General features: G+C 42.2%; 1 protein-coding gene across 2 annotated transcripts in view; it reads right to left on the bottom strand.

The window, feature by feature from the left end:
* Positions 1–23322, bottom strand: part of plxna4 (plexin A4) — a 478637-nt gene extending 455315 nt beyond the window's left edge. For both annotated transcript variants that reach the window (XM_079552367.1, XM_079552368.1), the window contains exon 1: positions 21980–23322. In XM_079552367.1, coding sequence (XP_079408493.1) covers positions 21980–23221 — 1242 coding nt within the window. In that variant the 5' untranslated portion in view covers positions 23222–23322. The remainder of the gene's footprint in view (positions 1–21979) is intronic.
* Between the last annotated feature and the right edge of the window lie 454 nt (positions 23323–23776).

Here is a 23776-nt window from a genome sequence, read left to right as displayed (position 1 = left end):
TCTCGCCATTTTGATGCTTCTCTTTTTAGCTTTTAGATTTGGGTAAAGCTCGGTTGAGGCGGGACTGGTGGCCCTCGAGCCAGTGGCCCGTCTGTGCTCTTCCAGAACGGACATATGGCCAGTCCGCCCCTGCTCGTCGCCATGGATACGTGACTAATATCAGTACGATTTGAGACTTAAACAGGTGAGGTTCTCCTCCAGATCCATCCTTTGATAAACCCACTGCAGAAATAGCATCGTCTGTGTCGAGCAGGTCATTGGGAGCATGTTTTGATGTATTGATGGCAACAGTATAGTTACAATGTTACGCGGTGTGCCTTTAAATTTGACTGAGCAACCTTTATTTCTATTGGAGTTACACTTTACCAGTAACATATGTACTTTTACTCAAGTCATGAAATCAAGTACTTTGAACACCTCTGCTGATAGGTACTGAGTAATTGTTTAAGCAGAAAACTTTTATATAATTTATGTATTTGCTCACAGTTATTCAAGAGTATGAATATTTCTGAAATAACATTACTTGAGTAAAAGCATCTCGTGTATGTGTTTTTTCACCAGTCGCTGCATGACTCACCACATGTTTTAATCCAAAAAAAGCTGTTTCCTCATTTGACTACCAATTTGCCTCTTCTCCCCATCTGCTCCTGCTACTTATCATTATTAATCAACTTATTTAATTGATCATTTTCTAGCAATTACGGCGGCTACAGAAACACGATCGAGTCTGCCAGAGAAACAAACTGCTTCTTTATGCCTTGTTTGTGGCTGCCCGGGCTTCTCCCGCTGGGCGTTTTCGCCGCGGGCAAAATGATTTATAGGTTTTGATAAAGTATAATGGTCGTGCGAATTGGTCATTATGCCGCGTCTACGGATGGATTTGAAACGCGCTGGCTTCAAAAACAGAGCCAGCCTTTCGCTTGATTAATAGTCTTGGCAACGCGACTGGTAACTTTAAGGACAAAAGCTATTCACAAAGAGGAACAGAAAGTAGCTCAAATCACACGCAAAGGCTATTGGATTGTGTTTGGGCAAAGCACGAGACATCCCCAATAGGTTTAATACGAAGATTTGCATGTACGTGACAGTGCAAACAATTAAAGGGACTATTCAGAGTTTAAAAATGTTAAAGGTGACATATCATTTTATTTATTTATTTATTTATTTATTTGATAGGGACATGTGTGAACAATAAACATGTACCACACTACAACATTTATAGCCAAGGCTAATTTGCAATGTCCGTCCCTAGAAGGGCTTTTCAAATTCACACAGAAAGTACAAAAAATACATTTACAGTAACATTAATTAAATACTTCTGACATTACACAAAGGAAGTGCATTGAGTGCAGACTAAAAATGATTGCAGACTTGATCTCTTTTTAAAATATGTTTTAGTTCATTTTTAAAAGCCCCCAGGTCTAAGTCCTGTTTCAGCTCAGGAGGCAAAGAGTTCCAGAGTTTAGCTCCCTGGACGGTAAAAGCTGACTGTCCAAAGGTCTTTTTCCTAACGGGTACTTTCACATTTCCATTAGCAGCTCCTCGTGTGATGTGATCATGCTTTTAAATCCTTCCTTTTTACATATAAATCATACAGTTGTGGTCTGTATGAAGCGGAACTGCAATGCTTGGGTCTGCTGAGAGCAACTCGTTTTGGTGCGGTCTCTTTAAATGCAAATGAGACACTTCAAGCCCCGCCCCCTCTCTCTAGGTTGCAGAGGTGACGCTCGGTTCAACTCCACCCCGTTCGGCCATTTTGGTAGTTTTATAGGAGAGATACGATTATATAGCGGCGCAGAAACGTTTTATTCACACGTTGTTTACAAAATGTCAGCAACGGAAGACTCGTCCGTCCAGCCTTACATGTTCGAGCCAGAGTCGGACCCGGCGGACATTTTGACTTATCGTCTCGTAACTTCGGCATCCTTGAGCTTGGACTACAAAATCGAAGCGAGGAGAAAAAAATGGCGGATTGCTCGAAGTGTTGGGCCGGGAGTCGATGTCCTAATTTGGCAGTTCCGCTGCAAATACTATTTATATAGCGCCTTTCACAGACATATAGTCACAAAGCGCTTTACATGAGACAATTGTACATTCACTCCACACTCGGTGGTGGTGGTAAACTACGTTTGTAGCTTCAGTTTCCCCTGGGGGAGACTGTCAGAAGCGCTTTCGCGACTACACACGTCTGCGCCAACGGACCCTCTGACCACCACCATACTATGTGTGTGACCACCACACAGACACATTATTCATCCTGGCCTATTGTGCATGTTTTTAGTGGTAGGGGAAACCGGAGTACCGGGAGGAAACCTACGCACGGGGAGAACATATAAACTCCACACAGAAAGGCCCCGTCCAGGTGGGAATCGAACCCGGACCTTCTAGCTGTGAAGCTAGAGCACTAACCGCTGCGCTACCGTGCCGCACTGTGACGTAATTGTTAAAAAAAACATAATAGAGAAGAGAAAAATCGGATCAGATTGCAAAACATGACCAAAACAGAATATAAAGATATCAATGGAGTATCTGAAGAGACTAATTTCAACTTTTCTGCACTTCTAAACATATACAACAAAATGCATTTAAGGGCTAAAAAAGTGGATTTAGCATGATATGTCCCCTTTAGAATGAGCCCAGACCTGTTCACCACAACTGCCTCTAAAATCCTGCACCGTCGCTCAAAAAGGTGTTAATTCGGGTCCGAAGTGCCGTCATGCACGAGCTTAATGTAGAAGGTGCAGTTACACGTATGACCTGAGGTGGCAGTAGTGAGTATAAAATGGCAAACTTGCATCTAGCCCCTTCAAGGAAAAAACGATGGAGCCTTTGCGTTCGCCATACTGCGTTTTCAAATCAATTTTTCAAACCGTGCTCCCCCAAGAATCCTGGTCTCCACCTCTAACAACCGAGCTGCAAAATGAAATAAAATATCAGCAACCGCAGGAGCTGACAGGGTCGACCTGCGCGAGCGTTACAAGCCCAGATTAGGCCATACATCAGAGCGCTTTGAGAAAGTGTGCTTCGCTAATCTCTCTGAGTAATTCTTGGCCTGTTTATTTTCCGCCCGCCGCTCCTTGTCCCCGCTCCTCGACCGGGCTCATATCGGCTGATCCCTGGCTCGGTCCAGAAGAGAGCTCCCTTTGTGCCCCGACGCTGGCTTCGGGACAGGGCCTCAGAGACGGGATACGACAGAAGAGAGTGACCTGATTCTGCCTTACTGCCTGGCCCCGGTCCAACTTCGCTATACTCGCGTCGTCGTCAGGGGCAACCCGTCATTTTTATGCACTGCTTCGGCACCGGGCGACACATGCTCAAATATTTGAACACATCTGGTCGCCACTAAGGAAAAAATCAAAGGGGATTAGTGTGAATTGTTAGTCGACAAATAGGAAAAGGCTCTCCATGGTCAACATCGTGCTTGTTATATGTGTCATTTACAGCTTTATCTTTGAATTAAATATTATACGTGAGTGGTTCAAACCTCACTCATGGGCCTTATTGTTGTTGTGTCCTTGTCGCCCGGACGACCAAACTAGACGCTTTTCAGATTTTATACAAAGACAGTCTGGCATCCGACGCTACAGTGAAATCCTCGGTGGCTTATAGATACAGACGGCATCTCGTCATAGAAGGGGGCGTGGCTTCGCTGAGGAGGAAAATAGAATCTTTAGAGAAACACAATTTTTCACTCTTTTAAGCCATTTTCTGGTGGAATATGAACTTATTTATCACATAAATAAAGTCAAGTGTAAATCGGGCCCATAGATACAGACGGCATCTCTGGAATCGCCCATATATGGTCATTTTTGAAAACAGTTAAGGGGGAAAACATTTTTGAAAAAATTTATATTTTCTCTAATTATTCAAAAACTACTGTAACAAATGCTGAATTATGAATATAGTTTCTACTAAATAATGATACAAAGACATGGAGACGAGCAAAGTGGTTCAACAGCCCATAAATACATGAATAACGGAGAATGCTAACTTGATGCTACATGTTAGCATTGGGGTAATGCTAACGGTTAGCTAGCGCTTGCTACAACTGCCGTTTTTTCACTTCTACTGAACAATCTGCTGTGAGAAAATATCCATATGGGCCCGATTTACACTGGACTTTAATTGTGTGTGATAAATAAGTTGATATTCCACCAGAAAATGGCCAAAAAGAGGGGAAAATGTGTTTCTCTAAAGATTCTATTTTCCCCCTCGGCGAAGCCACGCCCCCTTCTATGATGAGATGCCGTCTGTATCTATGCGAGTAGGAAGACATGAAAAATAACTACGAAAGTGAAGCAGACGACTAAGAAACAGCGCCATCTTCTGACAACTCAACAGATGATGAGATTTGAGAGAGTTTTCCATATTCCAGATACATATTTCCTGCTTTTGAACAGAGAGAAGGAGCGGCTCACTTCATCTCCATTGCAAACTCGTCACAGTATAGACAAAGACGGCATCTCTGGAATCGCCCATATATGGTCATGTTTGAAAACAGTTAAGGGGGAAAACAATTTGGAGAAAAATCTAAACTTTCTCTAATTATTCAAAAACTACTTTAACAAAAGCTGAATTATGAATATAGTCTCTACTAAATAAAGACCCAAAGACATGGGGAGGAGCAAAGTGGTTCAACAGCCCATAAATACATAAATAACGGAGAATGCTAGCTTGATGCTTCATGTTAGCATTGGGCTAATGCTAACGGTGAGCTAGCGCTATCTACAACAAAAATGAAAAGGAGAGACTAAAATCATTCAAACTTCTATTGACAGTATGAAAGAGCCTCATTCTCTGCCAAAGGATCAGCTGAGCTTTGTTCATGTGGAGCAGCTCCATGAAGCAGAGGAACAAGATTAAATATGATTATAATGAATATTATAAATGCAAACTCAATTTACTTGCAATTTTAGTCGACTAAAACTAGACTAAAATTTAAGATATTTTTTTTGACAAAATCTCGACTTGAATTACATTTTCGTCAAAAGACTAAGACTAAAAGTAAATTAAAATATGTTGTCAAAATGAACACTGCATCCGAGGGAGTTCCGTGTACAAAAAAATATATGTCAGAATAAAGGACCATTTTTTGACTGCTACACAGTTACAACTCTATGGCTGCGTCCGAAACCATCACATTGTCGCCTCTAAGCACTAACACTAGCAACTAACTCCTTAACCTTTCATGGGGTCGACTGTTAGATCTGTGCAGTTTGGGAACTAGAGCTTCAGCAGCATTTTGAACAATCCGTCCATCTTTAAACAGGGGAAAGGGAAGTGACATCACCAACAGCTGTTTTGTGGAGTGAGGCCAAACAAAAGTGCATGTCGCCCCCTACTGTACAGTGTCCAACAACAACATAGTGTCCAAACAAAGACATTTAAGGAGAAAAAACAATCCAAATGATCCAAACATTTCCCTTTAGTGTTATTTTATTTCAGCAGCTGTTTCTTAAAGCGACAGCAGCAAATGATCCATGTGGCTTAAGTTTCTACTAAATGAAAACAAAAGCATTTAATCTGTTTCCTGAGTTTCCTCTTTAACACTGACATGTGACTGAGCTGTGGGGACGACAACATGGATTTATCACTTTATAAAGTTTGGCTTGTGCAGAATCGTAATTTTTAATTATTGTTATTTTTATTATTAAATGTGCTCCTGTCAATCAACAGTGGTTGCGCATGAATCACTCCAGGGTGGGGGCGAGGGGATTGGCGGCGCAGTGGGATGGCACATCGCACATTAGGAGCACATGGCTCCTAATCACCGGTTAGTTAGCATCAGAGGTCCCTATGCTAAAGTGGCTATGATAGTTAGCATCAGAGGTCCCTATGCTAAAGTGGCTATGATAGTTAGCACCAGAGGTCCCTATGCTAAAGTAGCCATGATAGTTAGCATCGAGGCTCCTTTACCTAACTACTTCCTAACTGACTTACCAATTCGGAAGCAACTTCCCATGGCGGACGCTGACGCACATCCGGTTTGGCGTAAGAGCTCTTAGCAATCTGATGGTTTCGGAAGGAGCCTATGTTCGATGTATGATAACTTGGTTCGCTTTGATACTTTGTCTCTGTGTAGGCTGCTTGCACAATGGTTGAGAGCATTGAATGAAGTGCTGCCGTTGATGACCTTCAATTAATGAACTTTTTGTTGCAGATTTTCATCTGTGAGAATCAGGGTTAAACTTCTGCCATTCATTTGGCCTTCAGTAAAACCTTCAAAGAAGTGGATTGAGCCGACGAGTGACGAGGCTAGAGACGATAGTCGTTCTGCTCTTGTGGAAGAAAGGCTTGCCTATAATATCTAGTGTTCTGAGCTGTTTTTTGTGGGTCTGGTTTTTCGCACAGGGAGACTCGCAGACAAGCAGATGCTCAGCTCACTCAATGCTGTGATAGTTTAAAAGTGTTACCGTCCTTCCGATTTGAGCGATTTGTTCATATAGTAATTGTCGCCTATTGTTTAAAATTTCAAAAATGTAAAAAATTGCCACCCCAAAATGTGCAGCAATTTTTGAATCCATTGGGTCAGTATTGTCAAACAGGATCATTATGAATTCATGTCTCTTGTTTGACTTTTGCACTTTATTTCCTGGTTAAAAATGGAATGCGGTTTATTAGGTAAATGGGTTTACTTTGCGATAAACAAGGCAAAAAGCAATCTGGCAAAAATAATTCTGTTAACCACCCGAGCCCTTGTATTATTTACAATGGTGACAGAAAACCTGGCCATTCTGAAGAGTGTTTCTCTATGCAAGTATGAAAGGATGAAATTCCATCCACAAACAAAGCAAAGCAGATGCTTCCTTCACTGGTTTGCAAACAAAAACATGCGAAATGATCAAAAGCCTCGCGATCCAGAGATTCATTTTTGCTCTGTCCTCCAGCCGCAGCTGTGTGGAATTGGCTGCAGTTCGTCCTTTTTGTCTCCATTGTCTCCGCTTTGCCCTTATAATAAGCCGACACGATCTTGACCCATTTCCAGGTCATGTGTATTGATCATTCCTACCACTTCGCACGACCCTCTCGCATAATGGTGTATAGCCTGAAGCTGGCTGTGGCCCAGTCCAGCCTCGTGCTATTTGTCTGACGAAAGCGCTGCCCATATTAATGCGAGGCTTCGAAACCAAAGCTGCATTTAGTAAAAGATCGCCCGCAGATGCTCGCAAAGCAAACCCATTTACCAAATAAACCGCATTCCATTTTTAACCAGGAAATAAAGTGCAAAAGTCAAACAAGAGACATGAATTCATAATGATCCTGTTTGACAATACTGACCCAATGGACTCAAAAAACCCTCACATTTCCAAAATAAAACCTTTTTTTTCCTTCCATTTAGCCTTTTCGTCACTTCAAAACCAAAAAGGCGAACCAAAAAGACTGGCCGTAATTGTGCCATATCTTCGGCTAACAACAAAACCTGTCTCTTTTAACTTTTGTCTTTCCATGCACAAAACCCCCCAGCCCCGTTGTTTACACGTCCACAAACGTCTCCTGCAAAAAAAACATATGATTTTTAGTCTTCTCTCAAATCTGCGTTCTCTGTTTTTAAATGTGTTCTGTGATCTGAATTGATTTTCAAGTCTCATCACAATCAAATTACTCAAAATAAAAAAGAGCTGTTATTTTTTTTCCAAAATCACGCAGCACGATGTTGTACTTACCAGTGAAACAGTTTCTGATCAAATCCATATTTTCGTTATCATTACTTCTCTCTTAAAGGGGCTAGATGCAAGTTAGCCATTTTATAATCACTACTGCCACCTCTGGTCATACGTGTAACTGCAGCTTCTATATTAAGGCGAGACACTGCAGGTGAATGGGGAAAAAATGTATATTTACAGATATCAATTTGAAACTTTTGCTGTCGATCACTGGCATAAATGTAAGAAAAAAACTACATGGCAAGTTTTCTGTCATTTTATCTTTTCATATAAGAACAAGGTGTTTTATGCCTAAAAATGCCCCAAATTTCCCATCTTTTCGGCGACGAAATCTGAATAATGGATAGAGCTACATTCAAATTTATGGTTTCATTTTATTGATGAATGAGTTACCAAGACGTTTTTAGAGGGGATTTAGGATTTCTTGTTTAGGTTTAAAATAAGCTGTTTTTAGTGGAAAATTTTGTAAAAATTTAATTTTTGCCTTATTTTTTGACATTCAAAACTCAATAAATGGGGCTTAAGGGATTAAATAATAAAAAATCCCTCTGAAAAAATCTTCCAAATATTGTTCAGTCCAAGGCTGGAAAATGTGAAGTCTTTATGTCCGACTGACGTGGACATAGTGTCGCCACAATGACAGAAAAATGTGTTTTGAGAAAAAGGCCCTTGAAATTGCCTTCTCCCATATAAGTCTATGGGGGAACATTGAATCAGCGCAATATTTAAACATGTTATTGTGAAGATTAGGCATATTTTCTGTTTCCGGGTGAAAGCTTGTATGTCCAGAGACCAATTTGGCCCAAAACCTGAAAACTGAACAAATTGAGTTTTTCCTGTAGTGTCTCCCCTTAAAGGGATATTTCAGGATTTTAGACATAGGGCCTCATTTCCAAGTTATCCAGAGTGTTGCTGATTTCTGGAGATTTTTTTTTTTTGTAATTCATGCAGTTCTTATGTTTGAAGAGTTTCGTGGCGCTAGACTAGTGCAAGGCTAGTGCATTTCTATGGTATCAGCTAGCCTGCATTAAAAACAGTGCGACCCGCTCCACAGAGCACCTGAGGCAAATCACTTATAACACCAGACTAACCATATAAATGTCTGTGTCCATAGAATAATTTCAACCATTTAAAATAAGTTATATTTGAGCAGCTTTGTGGTTCTAAGCGGCGGAGTGATCTGCTAGAAAATCGTCCCTCAAAACGTGACCATTCATGTGACGCAAAATCAGTTATATTCCCAAAATTATTCTAATAGAAAATAAAATAAAATAGAACATCTCTCGCTTCGTTGTCCATCGACATGTATCTCAGAGCGTACGCTGAACATTCACAAAGACGTGTCAGTTTCTAGTTCCTAAGATTACAACAAACTATTTTCCTTGGAACAAAATTACAGGGGTACAGTGTCTGCCTTTACATAATGAACCACCTTTTCTGAAACCCACCGTGCTAAATGACTGACCTGCCAGGATGATTGGCAGCACTGGAGAATAACAGCACTGGGATGTCAACATACGATAATAAAGCACGCATGACGAAACTGCAGGGAGCTGAGTGGGCCATTCAAAGAACATTTTAAGGAACGCTTTATGTTGATATGGTATAGAAAAAGATTGAAATCATACATTTATCGCACTATTCAACACAGTTATCAAATATTGCTACATTAACTCGTATATTAGAGGATATTTTGACCTTCATCGGATACTTCTACCATTTATTGCCTAATTATGAGAAGGATATGAAACTGCATAGATACAGACGGCATCTCTGGAAAAGCTCAATAGATACAGACGGCATCTCGTCAGAGGAGGGGGCGTGGCTTCACTCTTTTTAGCCTTTTTCTGGTGGAATATGAACTTATTTATCACATACAAATAAGGTCAAGTCTAAATTGGGTTTAGACTTTTATTTTCTCACAGCAGATTGTTCAGTAGAAGTGAAAAAACGGCAGTTGTACCTAGCGCGGGCTAACCGCTAGCATTAGCCCGATTTTTTTTCCGTTTTTTTTATTTATTTATGGGCTGTTGAACCACTTTGCTCCTCTCTATGTCTTTGTATCTTTATTTAATAGAAACTATATTCATAAATCAGTGTTTGTCAAAGTAGTTTTTGAATAATTAAAGAAAGTTGAGATTTTTCTCCAAATTGTTTTCCCCTCAACTGTTTTCAAACATGACCATATAGATACAGACGGCATCTCTGGAATCGCCCATATATGGATAAGTCTCACAGAGATAAGTGAATAAACCGCTGCTGTGGAATGGCATAACACCATGGACTCTTGCTGTATAGTTCAACACAGCTGGCTCTTTGGATTGTAATGTTTTCCACTTATAACCAGAGCCTTTCCATGTTAAGGGTTGTCTGCGCAAAGCATGCATTTCCTTTGTTTAGTCAAAATAAATCAAGTCTTATTTTCTTTTGTCTGTCATATTAGGAGGTGAAAGTGGTGAAAGAAATACCACACTGACTCAAAGCCATAGTGGATTACAATTCACTCTATAAATAGAAGAATGTACAAGCAGTTAATACAATATTGTTGACTGATTGTAGCTTTAATGCGACATCTCCAGCTCGTCTTCATGGAGATGTCGACTAAAGGCAGCCATACAGAATGGAATCGCCCATATTTGGTCATGTTTGAAAACAGTTAAGGGGGAAAACAATTTTGAAAAAATATAAACTTTCTCTAATCATTGAAAATCTACTTTAACAAACGCTGAATTATGAACATAGTTTTCTACTAAATAAAGGTACAAAGACATGGGGAGGAGCAAAGTGGTTCAACAGCCCATAAATAAAAAAAAAAAACAGAATGCTAACATGATGCTACATGTTAGCATCGAGCTAATGCTAACGGTTAGCTAGTGCTAGCTACAACTGCCGTTTTTTCACTTCTACTGAACAATCTGCTGTGAGAAAATATCCATATGGGCCTGATTTACATTTGACTATATTTGTATGTGTGTATAAGTTTATATTTCGCCAGAAAATGGCTAAAAAGAGTGAAAAATTGTGTTTCTCTAAAGATTCTATTTTCCCCCTTGGCGAGCCCACGCCCCCTTCTATGACAAGATGCCATCTGTATCTATACAAAATGGAATCGCCCATATTTGGTCATGTTTGAAAACAGTTAAGGGGGAAAACAATTTTGAAAGAATATAAACTTTCTCTAATTATTGAAAATCTACTTTAACAAAGGCCGAATTATGAACATAGTTTTCTACTAAATAAAGATACAAAGACATGGGGAGGAGCAAAGTTGTTCAACAGCCCATAAATACATGAATAACGAATGCTAACACAATGCTACATGCTAGAATCGTGCTAATGCTAACGGTTAGCTAGCGCTAGCTACAACTGCCGTTTTTTCACTTCTACTGAACAATCTGCTGTGAGAAAATATCCACATGGGCCCGATTTAGGCTTGACTTTATTTATATGATAAATAAGTTCCTATTCCACCAGAGAATGGCTAAAAAGAGTGAAAATCTGTTTCCCAAAAGATTGTTTTCCCCTCGGCGAAGCCACGCCCCCTCTGTGACGAGATGCCGTCTGTATCTATAGTCCTCCAATGTCACATCAGCATGGCATTGTTGTTTGAGTCACCCTTTCATAGTAAGCGATATTTGCCACTTCTCAAAATCCGAATGACCATCCATTTAGTCCACACTGAGCCTGAAGTCTGATACGGAGACTTTGGCGAAGCAAGTCAAAGTTACTTGTTTTAATCACACACTAATGATATTGTGATGGAGCCTGACCTTTGGCGAGTGGTGTCTCGTATGGAGATTTAATTTGCGCTCGGGCCGGGCAGAGCAGAACAGAGCAGATATATGTGTGGACTGAATGGGGAGGAGAGGGGTGTGTGCGAGGGGGCGAGACTGTCTGGAGGGTCCTAATGAAACCGCGAGTCTTTGCTTTTCCCGAGGAAGTGGCCGAGACTGAATCATCCGCGGCGGCGTCTAATGATTAAACTCACCGATCAGAAAAAGGGCACTGAGGTTTATCAAAGACGCTGAGGAGGAGAGATGGACGACGATCCGCTATGCAAATAAAGTAGAGCTTTACGAACTTTGGGAAGATGACGGAGCATTTGAGTGTTTCTGAGGTTACGAGCTCCATTAAAGTCGACAAGCTACAGGCCCATTATGTTTTAGTTAGCAAGTGAGAAGATTTACAGACGGAAACATCATCATACAAGGGGGCGTGGCCTAGCCGAACTCACAATGTTTCCCACTTTATAGCCGGTTTCCGATGGACTATAAACATATTTATGACACACCAATAAAGTCAAGCCAGAATCGTGCCCATCTGGATGTTTTTTCACAGCAAATTGTTCAGCAGACGCGAAAAACTGCACTCGTTGCAAACATAATAGCATGACGCTAACCTAGCTTCCTGGTTAGCATTACCTGTTTTTAGTATTTATGGGATTTGAACCACTCCTCTCCATGTCTCTGTATCTTTATTTAGTGAAAATGATATATATTTGTTAAAGTAATGGGAGAGAAATGGGAGACAGTTTTTCCCTTCTTTGTTTTCTTCCACTGGCTGCTTCAAACATCACCATATATGGGAAATTCTAAAGATGCCGTCTGTGTCTGTTGCTGGGGACTGGGGAGCTCGTTTCCCGAGATGTGACATCATTGCCCACAGTTGATTTGTGTTCATGTGGTTTTTATGTGGGAAAGTGGAGATTTTTGTGTTATAAACAGAAAAAAACAAGTCTTTTATCACTGATTAGCACTTAGTTCAGCTAATCATTTAAATGTGTTGTTAGCATCTGTGAATATAAATTTAAATCTGTATCTGCTTGCATAAAACATAAAAAGATCAGTTCGGAGAAGGACTACACGACCTCTGGGTTATGTTTTTTGCTTGTGTCACTGTTACATAAATGTCCTATTTAGAAAGTTACTGTCAGACGTTGTTCTGATCAATGTACAAGATTTACAAACGTGCTTTGCTAATATTTGCACGCGCCTTCTGATTAAAGGTTAGTTTGTGCGTCAGAACTAGAGACAGGACTATCAGTATATAAGGACAGGGACCGAACTGAACAGGCAGACTTCTAATGAAACACCTGCCTAATGTGTTTGATGTTTTTGTTAATGACCGAGATTCCTTCGAGCGGATTCTTCAGAGTTTTTTATGTCTCGGAGACGGAGGAACTCACACATCTCAAAAGCTTAACAGCAGTTTGTGATTTCACTCGCAATTTTGTTACTCCGAAGATGATGACAGCTCACACTAAACTCAAAAAAGTAGCAGCTGATTTCCGCAGTCAGGTGCGGAAGTCGGGAAGCTCGTTTTAGCACGAGTTCCCCTGTGAGCGAGCGTTCATGTGGTCCTCTGAAACAGCAGGGGAATGCACATCAACGCTGCATATACCTGAAATTCCATACTTACACTACATTCTTTTATACGTGCCTTTCAGTCATGGGACTTTTGTTGTTATGTGGGCCATTTTGAATACTAAAGTAGCATTATGCTGAACTACAACATGTAACAAGATCTCTACTCAGGATTAAAATGACCCCTCCTGGAACCTCCACCTTAACGTGGTGGAGGGGTTTGAGCACCCGAATGATCCTGGGGCTCTGTTGTTGGGGGTTTGTGCCCCTGGTAGGGTCTCCCAGGGCAAACTGGTCCTAGGTGACGGGTCAGACAAAGAACAGTTCAGAAACCCCTTATGAGAGACCAACAGGCCCGGTTAGAACCATGAGGCCGTCCTTCTGTGGACCCACCACCTGCAGGAGGAGCCATAAGGGCTGGTGCAATGTGATTTGGGCAGCTCCAACAGCTGCCCCCACGACCCGGCAACGGACAAGTGGAAGAAGATGGATGGATGGAAGGATTAAAATGGAGGACAACTGACTGACAGTGGCTTTGCTCAAGAAGAAAAGTAAAAACACCGCCCCAGAAAGCCCACGCTTATGTGAAGAAATCAGTGAGCCAGCGTTTAAGCTGCTCAACCTGTTTGCATGCTACCTGTTAGCATTTAGCTTCAACAGCTCAGCCTCTCAAGAGAAAGCCTTGAATCCCACTTCAAACATCTAGCCTTGGAAACAAAATGTGACAGAGGTCAGAGCTGAGCTGTTACTGTAGCATTTCCTCAGTGTTCACAGTTGCTAACCGGTAGCATGCTAACGTCTTGAGCAGCTTAAACACAGACTCAAACTGAGACTCTGATGTGACAAACTGTAAAAATCCCAGAGAAAGGTTTTCTGTTTCCTCTTTGATGTGTCCATTTAGTCTGAGGAGTGAAGCAGATCTTTAGTAAATCCCACTGTAGCTCGAGCTGCTACGTCTGTGACACATTTGCTGGTTTCTTCACATAAACGCAACTCTCTGGGGCCGTGTTTTTACCAGTGTTAATGTAACATATTTTAATTTAGTTTTAGTCTTAGTCTTTTGACGAAAATGTAATTCGATTTTAGTTTAGTTTTAGTCAAAAAATATCTTCAATTTTAGTCTAGTTTTAGTCGACTAAAATTGCAAGTAAATTTAGTCGACTAAATTTAAGACGAATTTAGTCGACTTTGCATTGATAATATTCATTATAATCATATTTAATGTTGTTCCTCTGCTTCATGGAGCTGCTCCACATGAACAAAGCTCAGAGCTGATCCTTTGGCAGAGAATTTACATGATCTGAGGCTCTTTCAGACGCTCAATAGAAGTTTGGATGATTTCAGTCTCTCCTTTTCATTTTTATTTAGTCTCATTTTAGTCGACTAAAATATCTGGACATTTTAGTCACAGTTTTAGTCTCATGAAAAACTTTTAATTTAGTTTTAGTCCAATTTTAGTCGTCAAAAATAACACTTTGACTAAAATTAAGACTAAATATTTTAGTCGACGAAATTAACACTGGTTTTTCCTGTTATCTTCTTGAGCAATGATTACGAGTACATAAAAATCCACTGTCAATCAGTTGTGTTCCATTTTCATCTTGAGCAGAGATATCGTTACATGTTGTAGTACTGCACAATGCCACATCAAAATTCATGCATGTATATTTGCGTAATCCAGCATGTGTCTCCTCACACACCTGGTATTGCACTTCACTCATACAGTTTGGAGAAATCCTGCTCACTTCATCATCTTGTCATAGATGAAACACCAAACCGTCCTCCACATTTCAGTGCTTGTTTGTTTTACTCCTCCCATGAAAGTTTTGAAGCTTAAACGCTCTTATTTGAGGGACTATAGGGCAATCGTATGTATTGGTGGCACCGGGTTGGGCGCGAAGAGAGGGCACAGCGACGAGGATAATCGAGTTAATAGGAACGATTTCAAAACGTGAAGTCGCTGGCACATGACAAATGCGTAAAACTGGCCCGTGGCGTGTTAGCTAACGACGTGTAATTAATGATCATTAGCAGAGGCATTAGAGGCCCGGCTGCTCTGTCACGGACGTACAGCCGACCTTGCGAGTCCCCGCTTCAGAGGTGGGGTCAGCGTGGATTTGGAAAACACCCAAGGAGAAGAGACAGAGGGCGTGAGAGAGAGAAGGACGTACATGAGAGACGACTGCAGAGCTTGTTTTCACACCAGCAACATGGCGAGGACAGGCGCTCGGCCATGAATCAAGCATGGGAGAGAGGAGAGGCCATTTATCGCAATGCCCCTGCGTTTTTTTTCTGTGTTGTTGTTCTGTTTTTTTCCGCTGACACAGGGAACTCGGAGGGGGCACGCGGCTTTTATAGGTCACATGCCACTTCACGATGATCTATGGATGCGGCCCCCTTTGCAGACTTATACTGTTGAGCATGCATTATGTAGCTTAGCCAGCCGTGACCGTTTGGAGGGGAAGAGTCCCGCCCCTCGCTCCAGCGTTGTCCCCTCCCTCTGCTCCGCACTGCCCGTCACGTCGCCTTGATTGTCCTTCAAGTTTCACATGTACAATCCCAGCATTATAGCGAGAATAATCTACATAATTTCATGTTTCAAAAGACTATGTTAGAAATCTCATTTAGAAGGTTGCTGTACTTTTCCTTATGTGTGTCATTTTTCTCTCTTTCATTATTCGTTTGTTCCATTTCAGTTTATTTCGGTTTATTTCGGTTTGGTCATTTACAAATGATTCAAAACATTCACAACATCCAAGTCAAGCAATGAACACAATAGATGAGCAGGCGCAGGCAGAGGCTAAAGCTTATTGTGCCTGCCCTTCACTTTTAAATCATAAATGCAGCACGTTAATGGTAACAACCATCCGTTCGCTGAATTAACACAGGTGGACCATTGTCCGCTCCAGAAGCATATTTAATTGATTTTCATTCTGTCAAATATTTTTCCATTATTATTCTGTTGTAAATATTTTTAAACTGAAAAAGAGACGTAGCTTGTTTTAACTCATTGCAGCAGCTGTTCCATAATTTAACTCTTTTGCTTGATAAACAGTGTTTTCTTAATGTAAAATGTACTTGTGGTTGATTAAATATATATGTTCCTCTGAGATTATAGTTACTTTATAGTTACTTTCTCGCTGGCATTTAGGGATTTATTTTTGTTTGACTTGGTAAATGAACTTTGCCGTGTACAAATCGACTAAGTCATAGAACTTCAGGATTTTTGATTGGATAAACAGTAAATGACTTGGTGAATTGTAAGGTGCATAATTAATTAATCTGATGATCTTCTTTTGTAATAGGAAAATTGGATTGGTTCCAGTTTTATAAGTATTTCCCCATATCTCTATGCCATACGTTAGGTATGGTGTGACAAGAGAACCATAAAGTAAATGTAATGCTTTTTTGTTCAAAATATATTGCAATTTATACAAAATTGCAATAGTTTTGACAAGGGTCTTAGTAGCTCAATAATCATGTGGAAAAAAATCCACATGATTATTGAGCTACTAAGACCCTTGTCTATATAATACATGTACGATTTCAACCACCGAGTATGGAGTGAATGAATAATTTTCCCTTGAGAAGCGCTTTGAGTGACTTATATACAAATAAAATTCACATCCCTTTTTCTAGGACAACTGTTAATCTCTAACAAGCTAGGTTTTAGCTTTTTTAAGCTCATGTTGATAAAATGTTTGTTTTTACATTGTTGGTACATTCTTTCTGGATTTTAGCTTAACTTTCAATACGTTTTCTCAAGGTAATCCATAAACTGTATAACTAATATTTAATAGCGATGCACCGATACCGATACCAGTATTGGGTAAATCAGAGTCTGAGCTGGATTTAACCAGAGCTTAATGTTGTTAGTGCTGCAGCGTCTGCAGTGTTTACAACATACAAGCTAACGTTGCTAACTCGCGGCTAGTGATTTTGGCCATTCTGACGCCGTTTTATGCCCAAATTAAAATCCAAATTAAAGACATACAGCATGTTTATATTGAGCCAAAATGAGCTGCAGCAGAACAATGAAAACGCTGTAGCTACTCGCTAAGTTACTACAAACACACGAGAAAATCTACAGGAGCTGAAGTAAAGACGAAAAGAGACCATTTAAGTAACATCTCAATACTATTGTTAAATAAAAACACATAAATGAATAAAGCACAGGCATTGGGAGCTTTAGGACATGGACTTTTCTGTCTATGATGGACAGAGACATAAAAATGAAAAATTATATTGAATGAAAATAAATAAATAAATAAATGGCATCAGCACAATTCTAATACAACGGCTCTTAAATGTGTCGCCTACTTTACTTAAGGAAATGTACATGAGTAAATTAACTCATTACAAACCAATCTGCTGTGAAAAAAGTAAGAATGTTTTAGAAAATGCCTTGTACTCGTATCGGTATTCGGTATTGGCGAGTTCTTAGATCCAAGTACTCGTATCGGTTTTAGAAAAAGTGGTATCGGTGCATCCCTATTATTTAATGCTTAAACTTAATGTCTCTGTCCCGTTTTCACAGAGACGCCTCCTGTTGAGTGAATCGTTGGTGCATGACAGCAAATGCAGCAAAAATGCACTATTTATGGACCACAATTAGCACCAGCATGAGGGGTTTGTGCGATACATAGATGGCTGTGCAAGATTTTCACCAAACTGGCATCAGTGAGACGATTCCTGTGTGAGCCTCCTTATATGAAGAGACAGTTCATTGTCTCCTTAATTGGAGGAAAAGAACATGGTGTTGGAGATAAAAAACGATTTGAGAAAGAAAAATTAACATGAAGAAAATAAGACAGAGCGTGTAACATAAAGAAGCATGACTCCCTTCTCATCTTTGTTACTTATCGTCACAGCAACAGACTGGCATGCAAAGCCATTAAAAATAAGGCTTTGATTTTTTTAGTCTTTGAGGAAAAAGACTGTGTTCCTCAAGTAGACTCTTGCATGTTTTGTTGACAGCACATCTAATGTTTAGACTTGTTGTTTTTATCTAGACTTTAGCTTGAGGTGCTAACTTTGTGACAAAAGCTGACTTCAGAAACGGAAGACGACTGCAGCTCCTCATAGTTATTCATAGACCTATAAGCGCTGCAAATTCTAACTTGATAATCTCACTTCTGAAAGTTTATCTTCCCAGAGTTCGCCATCTTCATCCTGCAATAACAGCGGCTCAAGTTCATCCACAGCCTGGTGATGAATGGAGACACCTCAAGGTCAGCACACACTACAGGACTTATCTAGTCGTAAACGATTTTATATAGAATGGGGGGTCCACACTACACGACTGGATTCAGTGCGATTTTCGAACGTCTGGGGGTTCACACTTAACGCCTGAGAATCGTAAGAGCGACACACGATTCTGACAAACAGCTGATGTTTTATAACACAGCGCGTCTGTCGTCTCTACGGCTTCAAAACTGACCCCAGATCCACAAAGACAGGCCTGTGTTTGTGAGCGCGGGATAACGTGTGTGTCCCGATTGGTCAACGGTGTCAACAATGTCACAACACCGCAGCGCTAGCTTACTGCTACTACGAAGCTTCAACTGGGCAATAGTTCTGTCAAATAGAGATAAAAGAGGCGACATGAAGAAGCGGGACGTATTACAGTGGATTTAGTAAGAAAAGGAGACGGACCTCAACCTCAGGATGGAGGAGACAGCGGAGGAGACAGAGGAGAAAGCGGGGAGGCTAGCCGCCGTTAGTAACGAGGTGAAGCTGAACAGTTCGTCTCCAAACTCAGTAAGTGCCGCTAAACTCGGTTCGTGGTTGAAATGTAGCTGGAAAAGGTGGTTGTGGTGAACTTTTGGTGATATAAAGTTGTGCTGTTTCGTGTGTGGGGCTGTGGCCGTGAAATGAGTTGTTTGTGCCGCTGGTTTAACAGAGAAGTGAAAAAAAGGAGGCGCAGCGGTGTTTTCCTGTCTTTATATCACTCTGTCATTCACATTTGTGTCGGTAAAATCACCCACGTTTCTCCCGTGCGTCCAAAATCGGGCTTAAAAATCAAACATGTTTGATTTTCTACAACTAAAGTCTAGTCGCGTCTTTCTACCGCCCACACTACACGATTCCAACGTCAGTCCAGTCGTGAACCCCCCACACTACACGACCCGACTCTGTGTGACCGCCTTCGACTAGACGCGACTCGAGAAGACTCGGCACGACTGAGAATTAGAGCGAAATCGGGCATAAAAGTCGTGTAGTGTGTGCTGACCTTTAGCAGATGTGTGTCCAGTAAAATTGCGATTTTGATTCGAATGGGAATAATTGCGCAGCCCTGAGTCCCAAAACATAAAAGCAACATCTCTCTGCTACTACAGCACTGAGCTCTAACATACATGTCAGCCTGTGAGCGCGTGTACGTCCCGTGTCTCCTGCTGCGTTCGCGTCGATGATCCGGGCTCTAATTTATGCGGCGCCGCTGATGCTGTGGCGCGTGTGTGGAAATGGCCGCATGCTCCCTCCCTCTCTCGCTCTCCCTCCCTCGCTGCTGACAGGTCCGGCCCCGCCATGATTTATAACGCCCGCGGCAGCAGACAACGGGCCATCCTCACTTAAGATTTACTCCCAGATAAATATTAGGATTCATGGAGCAAACATTAGCGAGGACCGGCTTCATCTTGTCGGGTTTATTGCCAACACTGAGGAGGATGGAATGAAGGTTTACGCACTCCTGAGGTGACGTAGTACGCTATGTGTAGTAGTCAAATATAGAGGATACTGCCCCGTCTAGAGGCCCAAGGACAATAAGTTATTATGCATTTGTTAGACACACTGTAGAATTGTAAATACCGTAAATGCTCTAATCTAGGCCGGGGCCTTTATTTACTCAAGGGCATCTAGGACCAGGCCTTTATTGGAACCAGGCCACAATTAGAGACAGGCCTTTATTTCTATTTGAGCAAAACGGACGACCAGGAAAATGAAGAAAAACGACATTTGTGTCCATTTGCACCTAAAATATTAGGTTTATTTATTAATTAACATTTCAAACCCTCTCCCAGCGACTGGAACATTGACGCCTTTTATTTTGTCGGGACAACAGGAAGTGTTTCGTTGCTGTTAGCGGAGCTTTGACATCAGTGTCACTGCAGGTTTCTGTTTCGTTTTTACCGCGGACCGGATTATTTGTTGTTATCTTGTGTAAAAGGCGAGTTTAGACGGAGCGTTTGTGTTTGTGATCGATCATGAGACTGACCCGAGAGAAGACGAGACGCTCGCGCTGATGGGAGGAGTTATTTTGAGGCGTGGGACTGACCTGCACACGGAGCAGCTGGACGTGCTTTGAAGACGCGATGGTGACTTTGTTAAAACCCTGGAGGGTCACACAGCATTTGTTGCTTTCCCTGTTTCCAAATATCGTCACAGGAGGTTTGAAAAGTGGCTAAATCTGTGTCAAAGTTACGCTCGGATCAGCTCCTCCGCAGCGTCCCCCCCTAGGCCCGGGTTCCCCTTTGTTTACTTCCTGCACGCGAGTTTTCATTTACACCAGTATGAGACAAATTCCTAACATGGGGAATATTTCTACCGCTATAGTTTCTAATGATAGTCCCGGCCTGTTTTAGAGACCGGCTTTAATTTGCCCGGCCACTGTTAGAGACCCGGCCGCAAATGGAATACAGGCTAGTATTAGAGAATTTACGGTAGTACAGTTAAATGAAATTATTACATGCTTCGGGATGAGGCTGGTTCACGCCGGCTTTGCACATCCATTTTTAGTTCGGTACATTTGAACAATAAAAATCCGACACGTGGCTAAGCTTTGGGCAAATAATGAAGACAGTCTATACATGTAGGACCTAATTTAGTCGAGTTGCGTCCGTGTGAAGTAGTGGGGAATGAAATGAGGCGAGTCAGTGAATTTGTAATGTTGTTACGGAGAACGGAATTATGGTAATTTGGCTGCGCATTCAGCTGCATTGTTTTAAGAGGGGGGGGGGGGCGGATTAAAGCAGGCGGTGAATGGTTAACATCTCGCAGTAATGGGGCAGGGCACGAGCCAACCCCGTAGCATTCATCAGCGTGTCCTGCAGAACTCCAGGGCTCATTATGTGAACGTGAGACGACCTTACTGACCGCATGACAGTGGAAGAGAATATCAAGCATTGGCTTAAATGACTTGAATTGAGGAAATGTATCTTGTTTTGAGGGGTTTTCACTCATTTAGACACTTTTCCTGATCGGACCAAGTTTACTTTGCTCGTTTGAGGACATTTCAGACCAGTTCTAGGGTAAATCTCGCTTGAAATAAGAAAGTAACATTGCCAATGAGATAAGACCAATTTTCTTACCCCATTGGCAAAGAAAATGACCTGAAATAAGGACGAAATGTATCGAAACGAGTCAGAAACATCTCAGAACAAGGGAAATAATCTGGGTCAGGAGCCCAAGAACAATTTAACTAGTCAAAACAACTAAAATTTGGATTATTATGCTCAAATTGAGATGTTTATACCGATCTAATTGAATACTTTTTGCACTGTTCATGTTCAGTAAGATGCGTGCAATCTGTGTCTCTACACTGGAAAAAATGAAATCTTATCTTAAACAAAAATGACTTGAAAGTGCTTGAAATAACAGATTTTTCTTGTCTATGACCATTTTGTCTCATTTCAGGTTTTTTTTGTCTTATTTTAAGCGTTTAAGTTAATTTGTCTTATTTTGAGCAAATTAATGCTTGTTCCATTGGCAATCTTTTTTCAAGACGAGTCGAAACCTAGTCAAAATCAGCATCAAAAGTCTTGTTTCAAGTATAAATCAAGCAATTTTTCAGAGATAAGATGGCATTTTTTCCAGTGTAATGTGTGTCCTTTTAGATGTATGCATAGTTTTTTTGCAATGTCAGATGATTGGAGAGACTTTGCTGCTGCCCATGTACGTATTGATGAAAAAGAGATGACCGAGCAGAGCTATTCAAAACTCCAGAGTACTCACTGCGCTGCTGCAGGGGATGTCCTTGACCTTGAGCCAGGCCAGGTCCAGGGTGCCCTCTCCCTTGTAGCACGACTGCAGCCGCTCCTTTATCTTCTCATTGATCTTCCGCAGAGAGAACACGCACAGCGCCGAGTCCTGAGTGGCCTGCCGCGGGCGCCTCTTCTGCCCTTTGGAGAAGACCGCGAAAAGCACATCGTCGTCCGGCGCCACGTCCAGAGAGCGCGCCAGGATGGAGCCCGCTTTGGCGAGGTAGGCCGCCTCCAGCAGACGGTACTCCACGTTGCCGCTGACGCAGCCGATGGGCACCTCCACGTAGGAGTTGAACGCGGTGTCGGCCTTGCACAGGCGCACGATTTTGGAGGTGTAGACCTGCTCCTTCCCCGCCGCCGATGAGCCCGTGGTGGGTCCGCCGCCCATCTCCGGCTGCAGCGTCAAAAAGTAGACAAAGTTCCCGCTCGCGAAGCCGTAGATGTAGTAGATGTCGAAGTCCGGGATGACCGTGAAAGTGTCGGATGGGATTTTGATCATGGAGGCCACAAACTCATCGTGGAAGACGTACGCGAACATGCCGTCCTCTTCGGAGTTTCTCGCGAGCTTCCGGCTGGAGATGGTTGGAAAGTACTCTGGTTTCCCGTCTACTGCCGTGGCTACAAACAGCATGTCAGGAGAGGCGTTTCCGTAGGACACGATGACGCCGAAGACGGAGCCGCTCTCGTTGACCCCAGAGAGGTAGTGCTCCTTCTTATGAAACGGCTCGCCCAGTTTAAAGAGGTCATCGAGGCGCAGCAGTTTGCAGATGCCCTGGTAGAGGCTGCCGCACGCTAGCAGCCTGTTCTCCCTGTAGTCCATTAGCAGCATCTTATTCACGTTGTTGGTGAGCGTCAATGGTTCGCTGCAGGGCTGGACGATGCGAGGGGGGTAGCACTTCCGGTTGTCCTCATCCGGCCCCGTTTCGTGGGACACCTGGACTTCCAAGCTCGGGGACAGTTTGTAAATGCGATTCACGGCGCCCAAATACACGTTGCCGTTACGATAGTCCACGGCGAGATGGTTGAAAGTCCACTCCGGGTTTTCCGCGTGAAACGAGGAGTACTGGTCCTGCTGCAAAGAGGCTGTGATGACTTGCGACCCCGAGCTGAGCGCCTGGGGGCCGTGCACCATTGTGAGGGCCGGCGCGGGAAGGGCCAGGCAGGACAGGACGCAGCAGGTGAGGAGGCAGGTCGGCGTCCGGGAAGGGGGCATTGTGACTGTGGTAGGAGCTCAAGCCGGTGGGAAAAAGGGACAGACCAGTGCTGTCAGTCAATCACAATCAGGCCTCTTTCAACAGGGAGGGCATCTTGAACCTGCAAAAACAACACGAAACGATGTTAGTACAGCTGCAACAAAGTATAGAAATACACTTGGCTGATCTCACAGAAAAGCATTTTGCAGCTTTATTGGCAAAAATGGTAAACATGTCAGTAAAGTGGGTAAACATGCATCTAAGTGTTGAAGGTTCTTGAGTCATCTTCTGTACTTTGGAGATGAAGAGTAGGATGTTTCGCCTCTGATTCAAAAGGCTTCGTCAGAGACACTAAGGTTTCCAGCTCTGCCACTGGGGGAGGTTGAGAGTAGCCTTAAATAAAGGGGAGGGACTTAATCAAGCTAACCTCTCCCAGTGGTCTTCATCAAGTCAGCGTGTGAGCTGGAAACCTTAAAGTCGCTAAACGTCCTACACGTCAACAACAGAGTACAGAAGAAGATTCAAGAACATGTATGACTGAGAGCTTACACAGACATGCATCTAGGTGTGTTCTT

The sequence above is a fragment of the Gobius niger genome, assembly GCF_951799975.1.
Source record: "Gobius niger genome assembly, chromosome: 2".
Classification (NCBI taxonomy): domain Eukaryota; kingdom Metazoa; phylum Chordata; class Actinopteri; order Gobiiformes; family Gobiidae; genus Gobius; species Gobius niger.
The sequence above is the reverse complement of the archived record's forward strand: the minus strand, read 5'-3'. Positions and strand labels throughout refer to the sequence as shown.